Source organism: Diabrotica virgifera, chromosome 5 (assembly GCF_917563875.1).
Source record: "Diabrotica virgifera virgifera chromosome 5, PGI_DIABVI_V3a".
Lineage (NCBI taxonomy): Eukaryota > Metazoa > Arthropoda > Insecta > Coleoptera > Chrysomelidae > Diabrotica > Diabrotica virgifera.
The window spans coordinates 224,618,054-224,640,702 of NC_065447.1; the positions used below are offsets into that span (position 1 = coordinate 224,618,054).

The 22,649-nt window shown below is 32.0% G+C and overlaps 1 protein-coding gene across 1 annotated transcript; it reads left to right on the forward strand.

The window, feature by feature from the left end:
- The first annotated feature begins 77 nt into the window (after positions 1 to 77).
- LOC114337346 (protein sly1 homolog) lies at positions 78 to 21,988 on the forward strand. Its single transcript, XM_050650768.1, has 11 exons — positions 78 to 241; positions 297 to 456; positions 524 to 737; positions 4,927 to 5,014; positions 5,067 to 5,156; positions 6,824 to 7,111; positions 10,642 to 10,938; positions 14,185 to 14,452; positions 15,898 to 16,039; positions 18,683 to 18,883; positions 21,838 to 21,988. The coding sequence occupies exons 1-11, from the start codon at positions 214 to 216 to the stop codon at positions 21,943 to 21,945; spliced, it is 1,884 nt and encodes a 627-aa protein (XP_050506725.1). The 5' UTR covers positions 78 to 213; the 3' UTR covers positions 21,946 to 21,988.
- The last annotated feature ends 661 nt before the right edge of the window (positions 21,989 to 22,649 follow it).

Consider the following 22,649-nt stretch of genomic DNA (forward strand, 5'->3'; position numbering starts at 1 on the left):
TTAAGGTATTGGTATGTTTTCTTCACAAATCGACTCAAGATGATCCAAAACAAAACAAGACTTCCACAAGTCAAAACAAAACGTCATTGACATTAAGAAGAGCAGTGACAGCTCACAGATTTCGAATGGGTTTCTAAGTCCACGTATTTTAATATTAAATATTAAACATATAATTAATTTGTTTTAACTTTTTCCAGAAACTTTAATTCAACTATGACGTCTTTAAGACAGAAACAAATCAGTAAGTTTTCACATTCCTAACTTAATAAAACCCAAATGAATTGTTTTCTTTTTAGATGCTATAAAGCAAATGTTAAATTTAAATCAACCCCAGACTAAGTTATCAGCCTCTGAACCTGTATGGAAAGTATTAATTTACGACAGAATAGGGCAAGACATTATATCGCCCTTAATTTCTGTGAAAGAATTGAGAGAACAAGGCGTTACATTGTTTGTGTAAGTTAATGTTATAAATATTGAACTTAAGTTTAGATTTGTTTTTATTTCATTATAACATTTTCAGTCAGTTACATTCGGATAGAGATCCAATACCAGAGGTTCCTGCAATATATTTTTGTGCTGCCACAGAAGATAATTTAGATAGGATAAGTCAAGATTTCCAAAGAGGAACATATGACATATACCACTTAAATTTTATTTCTCCAATATCTAGAGATAAATTAGAGGATCTAGCTTCAGCAGCAATAGCTGCAAACAGCGTAGCAAATATTCATAAGGTATTTAATTCTTTTTTTGTTAGTTTTATTAAGTATACAGTGTAACCTCGATGAGTCGGATTAATCGGGACCGCAACCAATCCAGGTTATCGAAAATACGGAGAATATGGTAAAAATTAATAAAACACATATAAATAGAGATGATAAACAAATACACATTATAATTGCAAAAACATGTAATATATGCACAGTACATCTAAATTACGTACATTTGTATACAGTATTGTTTATTTCTTGGTAAAAAACTCCGTCAAAGTGAAAAAATGTTTGTTTTGTCTGATGAAAATCGGTCCGGGTTAGCTAGACTTCCAGGTTATCGGAGGCTGACTTATTGGGGTTTTACTGTATATGTCTTATCTCATATCTGGCAATACACAATGTGTGATACTTTGCAAAAGCGTTACCTTTTTCTTCATCCATATTGTATGACTGTCCATCATACACTAGTTCTGAAATTTGTTGTCTAAACGATTTATATTTGGTCAGTTTTTTTTATTGCACTTAGTATGTTTTACCCCTCATGGAGTTAATATTCTTACATGCTAGGATCCATTTATGTTGTTTAAATTGTGGCATAGTTTGTGAATATCTAGTTCATTCTGTGTATGGTTTCCTCTCTATATTTTCCCATACAGCCCATATCACTATTACAATTCCTCCCTATTATGATCTTTGCCCAGTCTGGCATTCCAATCACCCATTATCATTATTGCTTTATATTCTTCTCTGTTCTATAGTTGATTTTGTAATCCATTGTAACAATTCTATTACTTCTTCTTTTGTTGTTCCTACTGCTGGGCTGTATATTTGTATTATTTAGAGATGAGTGCTCTAATAACCAGCAAAATAACACAAAAGATGGAAAACATATTAAGTTGTGAGATAAAAATAGTTGACACTAGTGGAGGTGGAAAATTTAGCGATAGAAACCTATAAATTTGCCATATATTGGTTGTTTCCCACTTTAGAAGTATCAGAGGAGTATGTCAATGAAAACTGTCACTGTCACAGGGGTAGTTGCCAAACTTGTCTGATATGTCTAAAAGTGGGAAACAATCAATATAATGTAAATTTATAGGTTTCTTTAGCTAAATTTTCCACCTCCACTAGTCTCATCTCTTTTGATCTCACAACTTAATATAGTTTCCATCTTTTACGTTATTTTGCCTGTTATTATCATGCTCATCACTGTATAATTTTTTTTTACTAATTGTAGTCCATGGTAATTATTCTTGAATTAATTGTTTTTACTTTTATTATTTTTTCTTTTAAGTTTTCTATTATTACTATCCACACAATTTTACTTCTGAATAATACACTCACTGGTACAAAATTCCGCCACCCAAAATTTTTGATTAAGTTTGACAATCTATAACTTTATTAATTTGTACTCCGATTTTTAAGATTCTTGCATGAGTTTGTAGGTACATATATTGATATCGTTTTTTATTATTCCGGTAACAAAAAATTTTTGCTTAGATGGCATTATACAGGGGTGAATGAAAGCATTGTTGAAGTTATACTTCTTTAGGCGCGATTGAGGGTGAAATTTTATTAATCTGCGCGCATGCGCACACAGGCAGTATGGAGTTCGTTACTAAATGTTTTAATTTATGTATGTATCAGGCCAGAAAAGGTGTGGAAAGGATATATAAGTGTTTTTAAATATATTTTTCTATAAACATGTTAAAAATGCAATTTATAGCACTCCATAGGTGCTTTAAAAATTTTAAGGCACTGCAGTTAAAAGTGAATTGTCAAATTGTGAAACGTCAAAATATTTATATTTCATTTATTAACATTAATATTAATAATACAACTTGCGCAATTTGAAAAAGGTGGTTTAAAAGGTTTTTTTAAATTTAATTTAAACTGTATTATTGCATTTTTAACAAGTTTGTAGAAAAAAACTATTAAAATTTGTTAGAATATACAAAAATAAAAGTAGATGTTATTCTATAGTTGTTATGATTTATGTATTGACAGTATAGGCAGTTTTGATGTAATGTCAAGAAAAATATAAAAATGGAATGTCAGTCAAGTTCAAGTAAAAGTTTTTGTAGGTATTGTCCTGTAATTGAGAATGAATAAATTATAATTGTTGAGACGTTTGTACAAAAAAATATTGTATGATATAGGTGTTAAAAAGTACATTTTTAAGGCACTCATGTGAATTGCAGAATGAGCGAAGCGAATCTTTCACATACGTGCCTTAAAATTGTGCTTTTAACATTTATATCATAAATAACTATTATTATAATTTTTGTGTATTTGGACTTGTCTACCTCGGGAATAAGATAATAAGTAATATTTAAAGTATTTTATAATTCACTTCGTATGTTTGTCACTATGTCTGAGAAATCTTGTAGCCCGTATAAACAAAAGGGTATAGCTCAGTGATAGAGCGTTGGGCTGGAGATCAAGAGGTCCCCGGTTCAAATCCTGGTGTTTTCTAATCTTTTTTTAATTGTTGGTATTGTTTTAATAAAAATTTTTGGAAAGTAGTAAGTAAAAATTAATTTAATCTTTAAATAAAATACAAATAAACTGTCCGAAAGTATATTTATTTCATTGACATCATATTTAGAAGTATAACTTCTTACGTGCGTACAAAGTACACACACATCCTTTTTTTTTCTCCTAAATTTAAAAAAATCTGTGGAAAAATTGGAGAGCTGATTTTGTTTCATACTTCTTTTGTATTATCCTGGAGGTATCATTAAGGTTTTGCTTTTTGAATTATCCTCCAAATATCTCTTTTCGTGTAAGAGCTGTAAATAAAAACACTGCTTTGAAGGTTTATTTAATTAAAGATATCAAACGCACTAAAATTAACAACAAAACAAAACAATTCAATAGCGGGTATGCCCACTTCTTGCAGCAACGACTGCTCGCAATCTGTTTAGCATCGAATAAAGATGTGTTATCCTTGCCTGGGGAATAGCCAGATAATCCTCTACCAGGGCCATAACTGTACCAAATTTTTGGAGGCCTAGGATGACGGCGAATAGCTTTTTTTAATTCATCCCATAAATGCTCAATAGGATTGAGATCTGGGCTACATGTGGGCCATTCTAATCTTATCAATCCAACCTCTATTTTATGAGTCAATCAGTGTTTTTATTTACAAAAAATGGTACAGCTCTTACAAGAAAAGAGATATTTGGATAATTCAAAAAACAAAATTTTAGTGATGCCTCCGGGATAATATGACAGAACTATGAAACAAAATCAGCTATCCCATTTTTCCACAGAATTTTTTAAAATAAGGAGAAAATACAACACTTCCATTCACCCCTGTATAGGTAATGCTATACAAGAAAAAATTTTTTGTTACCGGAATAATACTAAACGATATCAATACATGTACCTACAAACTGGTGCAAGAATCTTGAAAATTAAAGTACAAATAATAAAGTTATAAATTGTCAAACCTTATCAAAAATTTTGGATGACGGAATTTTGTGCCGGTGAGTGTATAAAGTATATTAATTTGTTATTTGCCAGCTTCCTTTTCCCTTTATTTTTCTATTGTATGATTTATATTTACTTGTTTGAAATTTTTCTTCACAGTCTCTTGTATATCCTCAATGGTCAGTGGCGCCAGAGGTCAGATTTTCAGTTAATCCGTCAGAAAATTTGATCCCTACCAAACTCTGATAATTTTTGTGTAAATATTTCTTTATTAATAACAAGTTTTGTTTAATTAATTTAATATAGGAAATTTCTAAGACCTGTTTTGTATTTTCATTAAATATGTACTCAATTGCTTTATTGTTTTTGTATTATTTATACATTGTAATTATTCTCAAAATATTATATTGTCTATTAACTGTCCGTCTTTTGATAGAGTGACACCTGTTATTCTTCTTCTTAGTTAACTCTTTTAATGCTGATGACATCCAAAAACTTCATATTACTACTGTCAGTGTAATGGCTGCAGGTGTCATATGCACAATATTCGTTTACAGCGAAAAATTGAGTTGGCACCCAGATCACATTAGGCATATTTTTTCAGCAATGAAAGGGTTACATTGGAGGGACACATTATTTCTCTGGCACTTGGTCATAAGCCTTTTTTACCGTATACCTGTTATTATAAGGGCTCCTTCATAAATGACAATTAAAGGGGTCTCTCTTGTAAACATTTTATACATATAAATATGTTATATGCTTGTTAATTTTTCAGGTTTATGATCAATACATAAACTTCATTTCATTGGAAGATGATTTATTTGTCCTAAAACACCAAAACAGTGATATTATGTCATATTACAGTAAGTGGACATTGAACACAATTTTCATTTGATTAATGCATTCTATTTTCAGGTATAAACAAAGGTGATATAAAAGATTCAGAAATGGAGGCTATTATGAACAACATAGTGGACAGCTTGTTTTCAGTCTTTGTAACTTTAGGTAAATTTTTACTAACTATACCTCGTTTTTAAACTAGGAGGATTAATTCAAATTTACTGTACCGTAAAGCTTGTTTTGTAATTGATCCAACTACACATTCACTAACAGGTTATCTGTGTATATACTTTACTACTACATCATTAGATATACCGGGTGGTGTATAATATAATACATTTACCATAGTAGATAAGTGCGTAAAAGTAAGGTCACACGTTACTATTTAACTGACAGTACGCACACTATTGACTAAATAAAACATCTTTACTATTACTTCTTTCTCCTTGACTGAAGACATCTTATCAACTTTATTGTTTTTTAAACAATAAATGATAAAATAAAAATACTGACAGTTCAGAATATTGTTAATATAATAACTTCATTGTGACCGAACACATTCCTTATACACATTCTTGCACTGTGTGTGGCCTAAATTTGACAAATACTTTGAAAAAATTTGTTATATTTTACAAAAATTTTGAATTCGTACAACAATAATTATTCGTATTACAAAATTCGTAGAACAATTTTAACAATTGTTTTTAATAAAGAATTCAATCCTCTACAAACAGTTTCTCATGTCTTTTGATGTAAAATAATTAGGGAAGCAGGAATTTAACAGTTTAGAATTTTACATTGAGTTTCCTATGGCCAGTTTTCCAATTCACCACCCGGTATAATTCCCCTTTGGTTTAAATCACTGTTACAGTTTTCCTTCTCAGCTGAGTTTAAAATGTGCAGCAGAGTCTGAACATTTTAAATTTGATACACTTTTACTTGAAAGAATGAAAAACGTTTACTTTCCACTCCAAACATCATCCTTGGGTCTACAACTCTTTATGGGTATTGGCCTTTTTCCGAAAACTGTGTTAGAAACTGGTCATCATCATCATCATCATTGGCTCTACAACCCATGGTGGGTGGCCTGTTCCAGAATCAGCTTTCATTCCTTCCTATATGTCGCTTTGGTTTTCCAATTTCGCACTCCTAACACTCCCAATTCGTCTTCCACCTGATCTTCACTATCGAGAACTACATGCAAATAAACAATACATACTAATATCTACGACCAAGTACAACCACACTACAACTACAGCAAGAAGATATTCTGGTCATACTGCAGCCAATTAACTTATTCTATTTATTAATGATACCCATTCCAGAATTCTGAAACCCTGCAGCTTGTACAGATCTAGAAGGGTACTATATTATATTTTTTGAATCACTTCATAGTCTCCAAAAAAAGTGTTTTGTCAGTGTCTGTAGCTTAAGCCTTTCTGAAACAGACCCATTGTATACAGGGTTACTTGACTGGCGCACTCCAAGTCAGGAAGCCTGTTATGATTCTGAGCTGATTCTTGCTTTTTTATGCAGTACTTAACCCGTATTCGTACATGTATGTGAATATACATTTTGCAGTATGTACTTGACTGTTCTGTCATCAGTTTCCATTCCATCCTATTCTTCGCCTTGGCTTTCTATTTTTGTACTCCTAATATTCTTATGTTTTCCTCCACTTGATCTTTAAACCTTACACTGGCCTACCACCTCTTTTATTTTCATTAAATTTTTTGTTTATATATTACCTTTGGAGGCTCCATCTCTTTCATCCTTTCTACATGGCCATTACATTAACTGGACATTAAATAAGAGCATAATTTATTTTCCAGGAACTGTGCCAATAATTCGAAGTCCTAAAGGAAACGCAGCCGAAATGGTAGCCAAAAAACTGGACAAGAAGCTTCGAGAAAATATTTTTGATACTAGAAACAATTTGTTTGTTTCGGACGCACAGTCCGGCAATTTTAATTTCCAGAGGCCTCTATTGATTATTTTAGATAGAAACGTAGATATGGCAACATCGCTACATCACACATGGACTTATCAGGCACTTGCTCATGATCTGTTAGATTTGGCTCTAAACCGCGTTACTATTGAAGAGTCGGTGCCAACTGGAGGTGAATGTTTTTTTATTAGTATTTGTTCAGTCATTGTACATATAAAGGGGGGATGGTTTGAATTTTTTAAAATTTTTGATTTTAATTACATATTTCAAATGAAAGTACATAACTTCAAGAATACTCTTTGAAAATTTCAGATTTATTGGAGCAAAATTACCAGAAATACAGCACGTTGAATATTCCTATCTTCGACTCACTTTGCAGCAGCTTCACGCCAGTGCGCTTGGGCGTAGTAAGAAACGTTGAACAGCTGTTCCCCTTCTATTTTGTAAATTATTCTGCGATTCAAAAACATATTTCGGTGTGCATCACAAAAGTTGTCAAAACATTAAAGGCATTTTTCTAAAAGCTGCTTTTTTCAAAAAAATATTCGTTATTTTGACTTCTGAGTAATAAAAAAACCTCAAAAATCGTTATAACTAAAAAGACTCGACAGCATTACCTTGAGAAACTTTTTGAATCTTTTGTTTCACATGATCCAATGATGAGTTATGATGTTCACTGCAAAATTCATTTTTTTGGAGGTGTCTGTAAAAGTTTACCACCGTTATTTTTCAATATTTTGCCTTGAAATTTTTCTTGAGCATTCTTTTTTGAGTTGTACTAAATACGATTATTTAATTTAATAATAAAATAATTCTACCATAGTTAAAAAAAATGTGCTTGAAATACCGTAAAATGGGGTTACTTTGACCGCTGGGGTGAATTTGACCGAAAACATAGAAAAATATCTATTGTGATATACTTTAGCCACCCTGTATAATTTTTAAAATTATTTTTAACGATTCAAATTTATAAATATCTAAGAATTCATTTTTAAATAAAAAAAAGAATTAATATTCCAAGGGTTGTTAAATCCACCGATATAACGAATTAAGAAAAAATGGTTAAGGCATTTTTAAGTCATGATTATTTTCTTGTAATTATAATCTAAGCTACTGAAAGTAGACGCCTAAACCCATAACATATTTGCATATACAAAAATGTAGCAAAATTTAAAATATTACAGATATACAGATTTTCAAGGTAACATATATGGTGTTATTTAAATAAATATAAATAACATAAACAATTTTCAAGCCTGTAGGACTTTTCGTTTTTTTTATTTTACCGTAAGGATAGAAAGGAAGAAAACAAACCATAAGGACATAGAAATGTGATGAGAGACATGTTCACCTCAAATTCAATATAGTAGTTCCACCCACTCAGTTGTAACTCTGTCTTAAGTTTCAAGACTTTTCTTTAGAGAAAAAGAAAACAAATAAGGATGTGATAGGAGGAGAAAGAAGACTTGTTAACCCTAAATTCAATAGGACTCTTTCTTAAAATATGAGGAAGTTGTGGTAGGGGAGCCCAAGCGGAGATTTTGGCAGTTACTCGAGCGCGTTAGATTATCACATGGGGAGAAACCTTGTTCCCTGTAAATGTACCCCTACCATATATTGGATCTGAATACAGAGGAGTTCGTTAAGGGGCATCCGAAAAAAAATCTATCCTTAGAAAAACTCGAAATCGTCAGATTAAGATAAGGTAAGTTAAGTACATGCAGGACGGTGTACAGGGTGTTTGATATTTAAAAAATCTGACGGTTTGAGCGGGGCGTAAGGAAATGGTTGACTCACAAAGTCTAACAAGAAAAAAGCGAATATTTCGAGAAATAAACGTCAGATCGAAAAACTAAAAAAATACTTGATCAATATTTTTCCAAAATCTATCGAATGATACCAAACACGACCTCCCACGGAAAGGGGTGGTGGTGTTTAAAATTTTAAATATGAACTCCGCATTATTTCGCGAAAATGAACATCAGATCGAAAAACTGCATCATACATGTAGTCAATATTTTTGAAAAATCTATCGAATGACACCAAACACAAACCCCCACAGAGGTGGGGTGAGGAGGTTATTTTAAAATCTTAAATAGGAGCCCCCATTTTTTATTGCAGATTTGGATTCCTTACGTAAAAGTAAGTAACTTTTATTCGAGACATTTTTTCGAATTATGGATAGATGACGCTATAATTGGAAAAAACGATTGTTGGAAATGGAAAATTAAATAAAAAATGGAAAGTCTCCACTTAAATGGAAAACTGTACTTAACTTTTTTTTGGCTTTAGGACCTAATAATCACAACCCAATAGGTCGCCAAAGTACTCGAGTATGGCTAATTGGCTCTGCCAAAGCCATTTTTCAAAAAAAAAACTGCAAATTTAGCATACTTTCCTCCACTACTATATTGTTTCAAGACTAGAACTTTTATTTCACGAAATAATCCAGTCGCCAGGGATTTGATCTCTGAAAATATATGCCATGAAAAAATGTTTCAAACAAGAAGTGTAGCTGAAATAATTTTATACAAATTTTTGTAGCGCGAAATCAGTTTTTTAAATAAAATTTGTATCAACTTTGGTCTGTTTTTAAACCAGGAGGAGTAATTCAAATTTACGGCGCTGTAATGCTTGTTTGTAAATGGTCCAACCTCAGGCAAGTTTACTCCACTGTTATAAAATTTTCACATTATTGACATTTATCAAATTTTGACACTAGTGACATTTCATAGGTTAATTAAGTTATATCAGCGATTTTTTGTATTTTGTGCGTTATTCCTTTAATTTTTAGATTTTTATATAAAAAACAGTTGTTTTTAGAACTCTTTAGCGATGTGCTAGTATAATATATTTATGGATTACCGTCTAAGGCCGATATGATCAACCAAAAAAGAAGATGTATTTGGTGATTTTTGTTGTGACTTTCTTGGGTGTGAATCTGTCTTTTTAGTTTACTCTTCCTGGTTTAAAAACAAAACTTAGATGGTAAAAATTCGATATCTTCTGATCAGAGTATCCAATCGACAAAAATTAAAATGCTTTTGAAAGGTGAAGAGTGGATCTATGTAGACCTAAAACGTTCTGTGATTTAGATGTGGCCCTTTGAAGGGTTTTGGAATAAATATATACATACTGTAACAAAATAATTAATCACCGACCGCTAGTAACAGCTCCAAACGGTTCCATCTCGACGTAAGCCGAGAATATTCTGGCGAGAGCACGATATAGGGCTTTTCATTCACAGTCATTTGTTTCGAGCTTCTGTCATGTGTCACATAATATTAATTTATCTACGTCATACGTTATTGGTATATAAACAATACAAACCAAAGACGTATGGCGTAGATATATCAATATTATGTGACAGAAGCTCGAAACAAATGACAGTCGATGAAAAGCCCTATGGATGGAAGTGGTGGGGAGATACGTACGGTAGATGGAAGTTGGCACAATAACTAGAGGTGGCGAAGTCTTGAGTTCTCGAGAATGACGTTATTATATATTTAAGCGAAGCACAGTATTATCGGAATTAGTTATAAGTTAGAATTTGTTAAAGTAAACTTGTATAAATAAATAAAGTCGTATATAAATACGACCGCTCGTTTCATTGTAATTGTAAGTTGTTGCAGTAAACTTGTTATAATACCTTTTATAAAGGAGTTTTCAATAAATTTTTTCAATTGCTTATATTTTTTGCAGGAGCAAGAGCCAAGAGTCGATCTTGTGAGTTGGATTCTAAAGATAAATTTTGGTCTACACACAAAGGTTCTCCTTTTCCCACCGTGGCCGAGGCAATTCAGGAGGAGTTAGAACAGTACAAATCGTCAGAGGGGGAAGTGAAGAAACTAAAAAGTTCAATGGGAATCGATAACGAAAATGATATCGCTTTGACGATGGTGTCTGATAATACAGCTAAGATAACGTCGGCTGTCAATTCCTTGCCACAATTATTAGAAAAGAAACGCCTGATTGACATGCATACTTCTGTAGCTACATGTAAGTATTGTTTGCTCACGGGGAATTATTGGGTGGGTTTTAAAATCCACATTTTTTCTAATAAATATCCATGTCAACGATAATAAAACTATATCCCCATACTAACTAAATTAACGTCTATACATATATATTTTTTGGAAATATCTTCTTCTTATTATCTTTATAAGTTTAAGCTGCTGCATATGAAACCCAATTTTCTTAGTTACTCATTAAGAAATTCTTCTACTGAATAATATGGTCTTTTAGATATATAGGCTTTTGTCATTTTACGGAACTTTGGGAAATATGTTGCAGATTTAAGTTGTAAAGTGAGATGGTTGTATGTATAGTTTTTTTGCGGAATATAATATATATAGATCTTTACTAACTCAGTGGACGGGGTCGGTAAACAAACATCAAAGGTTGAATTTCTGGTGGAGTAGAGATGATTAGACCTTGCTGGACAGACATGAAGGTCTTAACGAATTAAGCAAACCGTTTCTAAAATATATAAAGATGGAAGTGTTAAAATTCCGTGATCTCTAAAGTTATTTCTGCAATGTGTTGTTCTTCTGAGGCCAAACAGATATCTTATTGCTCTTTTTTGCAATTTAAAAATAATATCAGATTGAGCAGCTGTACTAGAACTCCAAAAAGGAAGACCATAACGAAGATGAGACTCGAACAACGAAAAATATTTTATTTTAAAAGATGCTAAATTGATTTCCCTTGAAACAGATCTTATTGCATAGCAAACTGAGGCGAGTTTCTTACTTAATAAATCGATATGAAGGGACTATTTGAGGTTGCTGTCTAAAAAAAAAACAAGAAATTTTACAGAATCAACGGTACTGATATGGCTGTTATTAAGAAGCAAGGGTTGAACAGCTCCTTTATAGGATAATGGTACTGTCTTATCCACGTTAAAAGTGAGTAAATTAGAGTCACACCAGGTTTTTATCGTAAGTAGATCAGAAGTTATAGCTGCATGAAGAATTGCAATAGTTGAGTTGATCCAAGTGATACTGGTATCATCAGTAAAAAGAAAAATTTGTTCATCGATTTTTAAATTAGTGATCATTTATAAAGATAAGAAAAAGTAAAGGACCCAATACTGAACATTGTGCTAGTATGATGGAGTTGATTCAAAAAATGACATAACCCAGACATCCAAAGTGAAAGTTATCGTCCAACACCAAATTGTTCTATAAGGTCCATATAATGTTCAGAAAAAAGTCACACCTTTTTGAGCGTCGGGTTTGGGGGGAGAGGGGGGAGAAGTCAGTAAATTCGTAGTTTTTTTAGGTTTTTCGTCAATATTTCTAAAACTATGAGGTTTAGCATGAACAACCTCCAGAAAAGTTTTCCTCCAACACCAAATTGTTCTATATGGTCCACATATTGTTCAGTAAAAAGTTACACCATTTTGAGCGTCCGGTTTGGGGGTTGGGGGAGATGGGGGAGAAGTCGGTAAATTAGTAGTTTCTTTACGTTTTTCGTCAATATTTCTAAAACTATGGTTAAGCGTAAACAATGTTCTATACAAAAACGTTCTACATAAAATTTAAAATAAAAATGGTCCTATCCATAATTGTTATAAAATCAACGGTTCCAGAGTTACGGAGGGTGAAATGTGGAGGTTTTCGATACTTTTTATATTTTTTGGGCAATTGATGATGATTTTGGGTGGTGAGGTTGGCGTTTCTTTAAGGGCTTATCACTAACATACCATCGGTCACTGAAATAGCAAATCTTGTTAAAGAAAATTTCTTTCAATCAGTAAAACTATTATAAATTGCCCAGAAAATATAAAAAGTATCGAAAACCTCCACTTTTCACCCTCCGTAACTCTGGAAACGTTGATTTTATAACAATTATATATAGAACCTTTTTTGTTTTAAATTTGATGTAGAACATTTTTGTATAGAACATTGTTTACGCTAAAGCATATTGACGAGATATTGACGAAAAACATAAAAAAACTACTAATTTACCGATTTCTCCCCCATCTCCCCCCCCCCCAAACCGGACGCTAAAAATGGTGTTACTTTTTACTGAACAATATCTGGACCATATAGAACAATTTGGTGTTGAAGGAAAGCTTTTACTTTTAATGTCTGGGTTAGGCCTTTTTTGGACCAATTATACTATACTACCTCCGTAACTTTGGAACCGTTCATTTCAGAAGGATTATGCATAGGGCCTTTTTTGTTTCAAATTTAATGTAGAACATTTTTGTATACAAGGTTGTTCATGCTAAACCGCATTGTTTTAGAAATATTGACAAAAAACTTAAAAAAACTACGAATTTACCGATTTCTCCCCCCTCTCCCCCCAAACCCAACGCTCAAAATGGTGTGAATTTTTTCTGAACATTATGTGGACCATATAGAACAATTTGGTGTTGGAGGATAACTTTCACTTTGGATGTCTGGGTTTGGATCTAGTTATACCATACTATATATACTCCACATAAAATGTTTTTGAGACTAGAGTCAGTATCATTTGCTCTAACCAGTTGTTTCCTATTATCCAAGTAGGATTGGAACCAATTCAAAGAAATATCTCGAATTCCGTAAACATTTAGTTTTTTATCAAAATGTCGTGATTTACACCATAAAAAGCTTTGGCATAGTCACAGAAAACAGTGGCAGTATTATAAAGATTATTGTTTAGTGCGTGAAAACATGGCATCAGTGTTAAAAGCCGTTGTAGTTGTAGTTAAAAAGTTAAAAAGCCGAAGTTGTAAGTTAAAAAGCCGAACTGATTTTGTGATAAAATGTTATCAACGAAAAAGGACATAAGTCGAGTTTTTATGAGTCTCTCAATAATGTTGGAGAGTAAGGCAATAGGTCTACAGTTGCAGGCATTATATTTTTCACTACCCTTATGAAGAGGAATAGTAATGGCTGTCTTTAGGCACTCTGGAAATTTACCTTTTTCAAAGGAATCATTAATAATTAATGATTATTAGTGAGGCGATTAAATCTCACTAATTATTAGTGAGACGAATAGTTCCAACACATTTTCTGTGAGATTTGAGAAAATTTTTATAGATAGTCCATCAGTACTACAGGATTATTTGCTTTTGATACTATTGATTGTTTGGATCAGTTCAGAGTTATCGACTAGTCTTATAAAGAATGAATTCGAGCCCTTTTTTGAATTATGGAGATAGGAAATGGGATCTTGTTGCGGCAAACTAGTTGATGTTAAATGAAATATTAACTGTCATCCATTTATATTTTTTTTTTGTTTATTTTGTAGCTTTGCTTAACTGCATTAAATCTAGAAAATTAGACACGTTCTTTGAATTAGAGGAGAAAATAATGAGCAAAGCACAAGGCCTGGAAAAACTGCTAATGGATATATTAGCAGATCCTACAGCGGGGACACCTGAAGATAAATTGCGGCTATTTATAATATATTTTATTTGTACCCCTCATATCTCGGATCACGATTTACACAAATATGAAAACGCCTTAACCGAGGCTGGCTGTGATTTATCACCACTGCTGTATATCAAAAGATGGAAGTAAGTATTTTATTGTATATATACTTTATTTTTTTTGCAGCTGGCAGCTTATTACAAATGCAAATCCTCACTAATCTTTTTACAAGCGGTTTAATTTTGCGATACTAAACTTACGTGCATATAAATCGGCCCACTTAAAAATTTGGTCATTTCTGATGTCTCATATTTCCTAAACCTGTTGGCCGATTTAAGTGATTTTTTGAACACGTTATAGCCTGATTCTTTAACAATACCACTGTAATAATATTGTTGCTAAACAGGTAAATTTTCATTGTATACCGGGTGTACCAATCAAAGTTCGCATCACCCTGTGGAATATTCTTGCATTTATAAAATACTGAAATCAAAACCCAACTATAGCCTCAGGTTTTCTTAACATTCTGTTTTTCGATTCATTCGTTTATGTTGGATAATAAAAAAGTTAGGTACTTTAACAACTACACATAAATACACGGTGTTTCTAAATAAGTGCGACAAACTTTAAGGGATAATTCTGCATGAAAAAATAATGACAGTTGGCTTTATAAACAATGGACAGTATGTCCGCAAATGTTTCGTTTCCGAGATACGGGATGTTGAATTTTTTCTTACAAACTGACGATTTATTTTAGTGCTTTAAAACCGGTTGAGATATGCCAATGAAATTTGGTGGGTTTTAAGACGTAGTTATTGCACATTTTTTGACATACAATTAAAAATTTAATATTCACTATTAGCGCGCATACGTGTAATATGACCGATCATATTACCCGTATGCACCCTAATGGTGAATATAAAATTCTTAATTTTATATCAAAAAATCCACAATAACTATCTCTTAAAACCTACCAAATTTCATTTGCATATCTCAACTGGTTTTAAAGCAATAAATAAATCGTCAGTTTGTAAGAAAAAATTCAACATCCCGTATCTCGGAAACGAAACATTTGCGGACAGACGTTTATAAAGCCAACTGTCATTATTTTTTCATGCAGAATTACCCCTTAAAGTTTGTCGCACTTATTTAAAAACAGCGTGTATTGATGAAGAACATGTCTAGTTGTCAAAGTACCTAACTTTTTTATTACCCAACATAAACGAATGAATGAAAAAACATAATGTTAAGAAAACCTGAGGCTATAGTTGGGTTTTAATTTCAGTATTTTATAAATCTTATTCCAGTGGTATTTTTAAAGAATCAGGCTATAACGTGTTCAAAAAATCACTTAAATCGGCCAACAGGTTTAGGAAATATGAGACATCAAAAATGACCAAATTTTTAAGTGGGCCGATTTCTATGCGCGTAAATTCAGTTTCTGTGAGTAAAAAAGAGACCTAGTATAAAAAGTAATTTGTGAATAATTTCATGTATGTCCAGAGATATAATGGAAGAACTATAGCAGATATATTTTTATGTATTTAAAAAAAATTAATCATTAATTTTTATATCCATATTTATTTTTTAGGAGCTATACTAAAATGGCAAGTGGGATAGGGAATCAATATGAAGGTGCCGGAACCAAAACTGTTAATATGTTTTCCAAGTTGGTATCACAAGGTTCAAACTTTGTAATGGAAGGAGTTAAAAATTTAGTAATTAAGAGACATGTAAGTCTTTCTTCCATTTATCAGATTTTTTCTCTCAGATTTACTTTCTATGTTGATACTTTTAATAAACAACCGTTAGATACCAATATCATCTCATGCCCAATTGACGGTAGGTAGGCACTATTGGGTATACTCATGATACCAGCATAGTTAATGCTAAAGAATCAATAGGGTCACTCCTCAAAGATCCTTTGTTCTCTATGTTCCATTTTGGTAACAATGCCACCCAATTCATTAAAAATTTTAGTCCTTCCCGCAGATGAATGACAGCTCACGGCATCCTACGTTTGCCGTGATTGGTCGCTATCGTCGCGCATTTAAAATTTTGTCTCGGGAGTGGATTGCAAAATTGGAACCGCCAAATTTCGAGAATGAGCTATATTTTAACTGATTCTTTAGCATTAAACTGTGATACAAGTATTTTACTAAACATATGCGCATAGGTTAAAAAAAATGATTCAATATATAAAAACGTAATTATTTTATATAAATTTCTAGTGATAGAAAAGAACAAATCATGGAATATTTATATAAATTCTTGTCCGAATAAATAAGGGTTATTTTGGGAAAGTAGATAGATTGGACAGTAGATAAGTTAAACAGCTGTGCAGACTATATCAAAGACTTAGGCCCGGTTGCACCAACAGATCTTAAGCTTAAGTCGAGAATATCATAAGAATTAATATAATATAATTATAATATATTACAATAAGAATACCATAATATAATAATATATATAATTGATAATAAGGTAAGAATCTAAAATTATGGTGCAACGTAAGTGATACTCAAGGAGGCCCTATCTATAAGTAGAGCTTAGCTAAGCTGGAGCTTAAGATCTGTTGGTGCAACCAGGCATTAAAGATCAAGAAATAAATAATAATAATGGAAGCATAAGGAATACAAAGAAAATACCGAGAACACTACAAAACCCGACACTACAGGAAGAAAAGAAGTAATAAAGGAACTGAACAATAATAAGCCTATAAACATATAAAAAGCCTAGGAGAAAACAGAGTGCCAGCAGAAATATTGAAAGAAAGAGGCTTAAAAATACAGGAAAGAATAGCTTAAAATTTAAAGTATCGAAAAAGAAAAAAATGCTAAATCATCGAAATCATGCAATAATACCTTCAATTTGTAAAAAAGATACTGCAATAATCTGCAAACTTAATGTTTAATGGATGATATATAGTTATAAGGGTTACCCAAAAGTATCACAGAAAATTAGAGTGCAAAGAGTTAGATGCTTTGGACACATGTTATGGATACAAAAGAAAGGAAGTGTAATGTCTTAATGCCCTAACGTTACAGTAGCATATTTTCCGTGCACGGCCGATAGCCTATTTCACACCATCAAGCCTGGGAACTCAAAGGCGTCGATTGCTATTTGGGTCACATGGCACATCTTCCTCTGTTTTTACTATATCATGGCTCTTCTGTTTTGGAGTGCTATATGATAGGGAGTTTGCTAGTTTGCGTATATCATATGTCTTCCCCTAAAAATAAGACTAACCAAATGATAATCTTTTTTATTTTGCTGTACGGGGTAGAAGCGTGGACATTAACGGATTTATTAATTAAAATGTCGGTTCATTAAAAACATATTGTTATTAGCGACACACATTTTAGTTCTACACTGCCGGCAAAAAAATTTTTACAAAGTGAATGAAACGCATAAGTCAGAAGAATTATTATTTTAATTTTACAAATTAATACTATTATGAGGATATTTAATTTTGGGTTCTGTGGCAGTTATAGAAGGATTCAACATTACTACATGCCTGATGATGGTGTCAGACTTAGATGATGTTTTTTAAGAGCTCCAGAACCAGGTTTTCTTTCCAGGAATAGTCTCAGAAGGCTAGGACGAATCCGACTGTTTCAATTGATAAATTTAATCTCTTGAAACATCAATATCACGTGCTATGGTAATTACAGAGTTCCCTTTCTCAAGTAACGTTGAAGCACGAACTTTCTGTTCGTTTGTGAGTTTCTTTCGCCCCATAGTTTTTACTTCAGTTTTTCAAGAAGTTTCACATTGACTACTTGTATAAATCCAGCTGTGTGTACAGAATAAACTGAAGAAAATAAGATGTCAGTAAACTACAGGCACCTGCCGACGCAAGTATGTCATCATCTCTCTCCTCAAACGATAAACAGGCTCAGTTGGCTTTATACAAGTAGTCATTGTGAAACTTTTTGAAAAACTGAAGTAAAAACTATGGGGCGAAAGAAACTCACAAATGAACAGAAATTTCGTGCTTCAACGTTACTTGAGAAAGGGAACTCTGTAATTACCATAGCATGTGATATTGGTGTTTCAAGAGATTCAATTCTTCTGAGACTGTTCCGGAAAGAAAACCTGGTTATGGAGCTCTTAAAAACATCATCTAAGTAAGTCTGACACCAGCATCAGGCATGTAGTAATGTTGAACCCTTTCATAACTGCCACATAACCCAAAATTAAATATCCTTATAAAGTACCTATTAATTTGTAAAATTAAAATAATAATTATCCTGATTTATGCGTTTTATTCAATTTGTAAAGATGTTTTCTGCCGGCACTGTATTATAATTTCACAGCATGTTTACTCGCAGTTTACTGTAAATATGTGTAATAATAATTATTATTTGTTGCAGAATCTTCCCGTAACGAAAATAGTTGATAATCTCATGGAATTTAAAAATAGTTCAGAAATGGAGGAGTATTTTTATTTAGATCCAAAACAACTGAAATTAACTGAAATTCCCAGAAATCGATCGGCATTCCAAGAGGCTATAGTTTTTGTTGTTGGAGGTGGAAATTATATTGAATATCAAAATCTAGTTGATTATGCGAAAGTAAGTCATAAAAATATTAATATTGTAATTAATTTTAGAGTTGCCTCAAGAAAAGGAATTATTTTCTTGTGACATTTTTAACTAAGATATTTTTTAACCCTTAATCTCCCCGCGGTACTTATATCATTTTCCAATAGTCTTTTTAAGTCATTTGTAGATTGGTCCAAAGCAAATGGATTAATAGTAAACGTTGATAAAACTCAATTTTTATATTCTCATTCTCAAAATTGCTTTCTTAGCAATGTATACTCATTATCGTTTAAATTTAACGATATACTTATTTCGTCAGTTACAACAACAAAATTTTTAGCTTTAAATATACACTCGCCGGCACAAAATTCCGCCACCCAAAATTTTTGATTAAGACTGACAATTTATAACTTTATTATTTGTACTCGGATTTTCAAGATTCTTGCACCAGTTTGTAGGTACATGTATTGATATCGTTTGGTATTATTCCGGTAACACAAAAATTTTGCTTGCGCGGCATTATACGGGGGTGAATGCGTTGTATTTTCTTCTAACTTTAAAACATTCTGTGGAAAAATGGAAGAGCTGATTTTGTTTCATAGTCTTGCCATATTATCCCGGAGGCATCACTAATATTTTGTTTATTGAATTATCCGAATATCTTTTTTATTGTAAGAGCTGTACCATTTTTCCATCCAAATTTTTCTCCAGAAAATTTGGTACTGTTATGGCCCTGTTTTTTTTTTTTTTATTAATGGCTTTGACATAGCCAATTAGCCAGACTATTTGTTTTTTTTTATGGTATTACAATAACAATTTTAAGTTAATATCTAAGCCTACTTATTATCTAAATTTACAGGGTGTTATAATATATTAATGAATACATTTTTCAATTTTGTATGATAATTTTACAATTTTTAATTTTATTATCTAAGCCCATTTAAAATTTAAATTTACAGGACGTTACATATTCGTAAAGACATTTTAACGTCTGCTTATTTTTTGGAAAAAGAATTTCGTTTAAATTGACAGGTAAAGGACAATTTAGATCAATTAACTTTTCATACATCACTTATGGCCCTGGTAGAGGAATATCGGGCTATTCCCCAGGCAAGGATAACACATCATCTGTATTAGATGCTAAACAGATAGCGAGCAGTCGGTACTGCAAAAGGTGGACATACCCGCTATTGCATTGTTTTGTTTTGTTAAGTTTAGTGCATTTGACATTTTTAATTAAAAAATTAAAAAACCTTCAAAGCAGTGTTTTTATTTACAGCTTTTACAAGAAAAGAGATATTCGGATAATTCAAAAAACAAAACCTTAGTGATACCTCCAGGATAATACAAAAGAAGGTTGAAAAAAATCAGCCCTCCAATTTTTCCATAGAAGTTTCTAAAGTTAGGAAAAAATACAACGTTTCCATTCACCCCCGTATAATGCCATCTAAGCCAATTTTTTTTTGTTACCGGAATAATAAAAAACGACAGCAATATATGTACCTACAAACTGATGCAAAAATCTTGAAAGTCGGAGTACAAATAATAAAGTTATAGATTGTCAAACTTGATCAAACATTTTGGGTGGCTGAATTTTGTGCCGGTGAGTGTAGATTGCCGTTTGAGATGGACTGAACAAGTTAATGCAATAAATACAAAATTAAATAAATCCTTTTATTCTATTTCTAGAATAAAATATACTATGCCGATATCAGCACTGATCAATATCTATTACGGTCTTGTTTACAGTCATATGAGTTACAACATACTACTGTGGGGAAATTCTATTGACAACTGTAAAATTTTTGTAACTCAGAAAAAAATTATTCGAAAAATATTCAGGCTAAAATTTCGGGAAACTTGTAAACCAACGTTTATAAAATACAAGATCATGTCATTCTATAGTCTGTACATTTACCACACTCTTCTGTTTGTCAAAAAAAATTTCAATCAATTTGAAACTAATGCTCATCCACATGATTACCATACAAGAAATTCTAATAAGCTCCGAATACCCCAGTATAAAACATCAAGATTAGAAAATAGTTTTTCCACCTACCTCTACCGAAAGTATACTTTTCCGGACCTGATTGTAAGGAACAAAGTTGTACCTTTCCTCCCTAGGGAGGAAAAGTAAAAGTGACGTCATGGTATTTCATTCATGAAATATAACTTATTGACGCCCTGTACAATATATATTTTCTATTACGTAAGTATCTATACATTTTACCGTTTATTTATAAAACACCCTGTATTTTGCAGAATGGTAAAAAACAGTAAATTGTTTTTTGATTTAACAATGTTTACATCAATAATTTAACTTATATTTGACAGTCGACATTTATATTGTACCTACTTGTTAGTTTTAGTTCTAATAAATTTTGTTGGTTAGTTACATAAATAAATTAAGTAAAAATGAAAAAAATGACTTGTTATTTGAGGAAGGTGGAAAACCCATATGTATAACATGGGAGTAAAGTGCCTTTTCCTCCCTTGAATGATTACTGCTCTCCGCTACGCGTCGGGCAGTAAACTTCATTCTCGGGAGGAAAGGTAGCACTTTCCTCCCTTGTTATACAAATAGCTATTAAATTTATGAGAATGAAATTGTACAATAAACTTTCCCATGATGTGCAGGAGATTGCTTGTTTTAACAGTTACAAAAATAAAATTAAAAATTTATTATTAGCCAAATGCTACTTTTCAGTCAAAGAATTCCTTGAAGATACTCTATAAACCACTATTTTATTTTTTATGTGTAAATTGTTTTGTATATGTCTAAATATGTTATCTTATAATATGTTATCGTGTATTAGGTACCTATATAAAATTTGTAACTGAACAATGTTAGCCTGTAACTGTTCTACAATGTAGAATCATCTCTGTGACTTGTCCTATACATTTGTAAAAATGTCTTTAAAGGATTAATAAATATTACTATTACTGTCATGTTACAGTTTGAATCAATTCTGTTTTTGTTATAGGTAAAGACAACGGCGGGTAACGCAAAGAGGATATCTTATGGTTCAACAACATTTAACAACGCTAAACAATTTCTACAACAGCTTGCTTTATTGGGTCAGGAGTTATAGTATATATTATTATTTTTATAAATAAATATTTATTTAAATTTAATAGTTTATTCTATTTGTCGTATCCTACAGTATCTTTTAGTGTGGTAAAATAGTTCCTTATGTCATTTATGTTCTAGATTGTACTAAATGAAATAAAAAAACTGCAGACTGGGGCTCAAAATAGTTAAATAAAAAAGTACACATCACTAAGCCTAAAATAGGAAAATGACCTTCAATGACAGTAATGGGGATATTGATTTATATTGAAACTCGTTGTTGACAGGGCCAGATAATGCTCCAGGAACTCCATACAGTCACAAAAAGAATGGGTCTTAAAATAAATTTTTCAAAATCCAATTTATGACCAATTGAGTCAAGAGCAAAAATATCTCAGTTGAAGACGGACATCGATCCAGTTGACTCCTAGAAGTACTTGGGTCAATATATCAGAATAAGTCGAGGCAACCAAACAATCGAGATGAAGAGAAGAATTAACCTAGCTTGGCCTGCATTTAGAATATTTTTAGATCAAAGATACTAATGTGTCTGAAAAGAAAAGTATTTAACGAGTGCAGACTGACAGTGATGACATATGGTGTAGATACCCTAACACAAGAACAACTTTGATAAACTACAAGTTGCGGAAAGAGCCATGGAAATAATAATTTTAAGGATTTCTCAAGGTGATAGAACCGCTAATCTTACTAAACGCAAAAGATCAG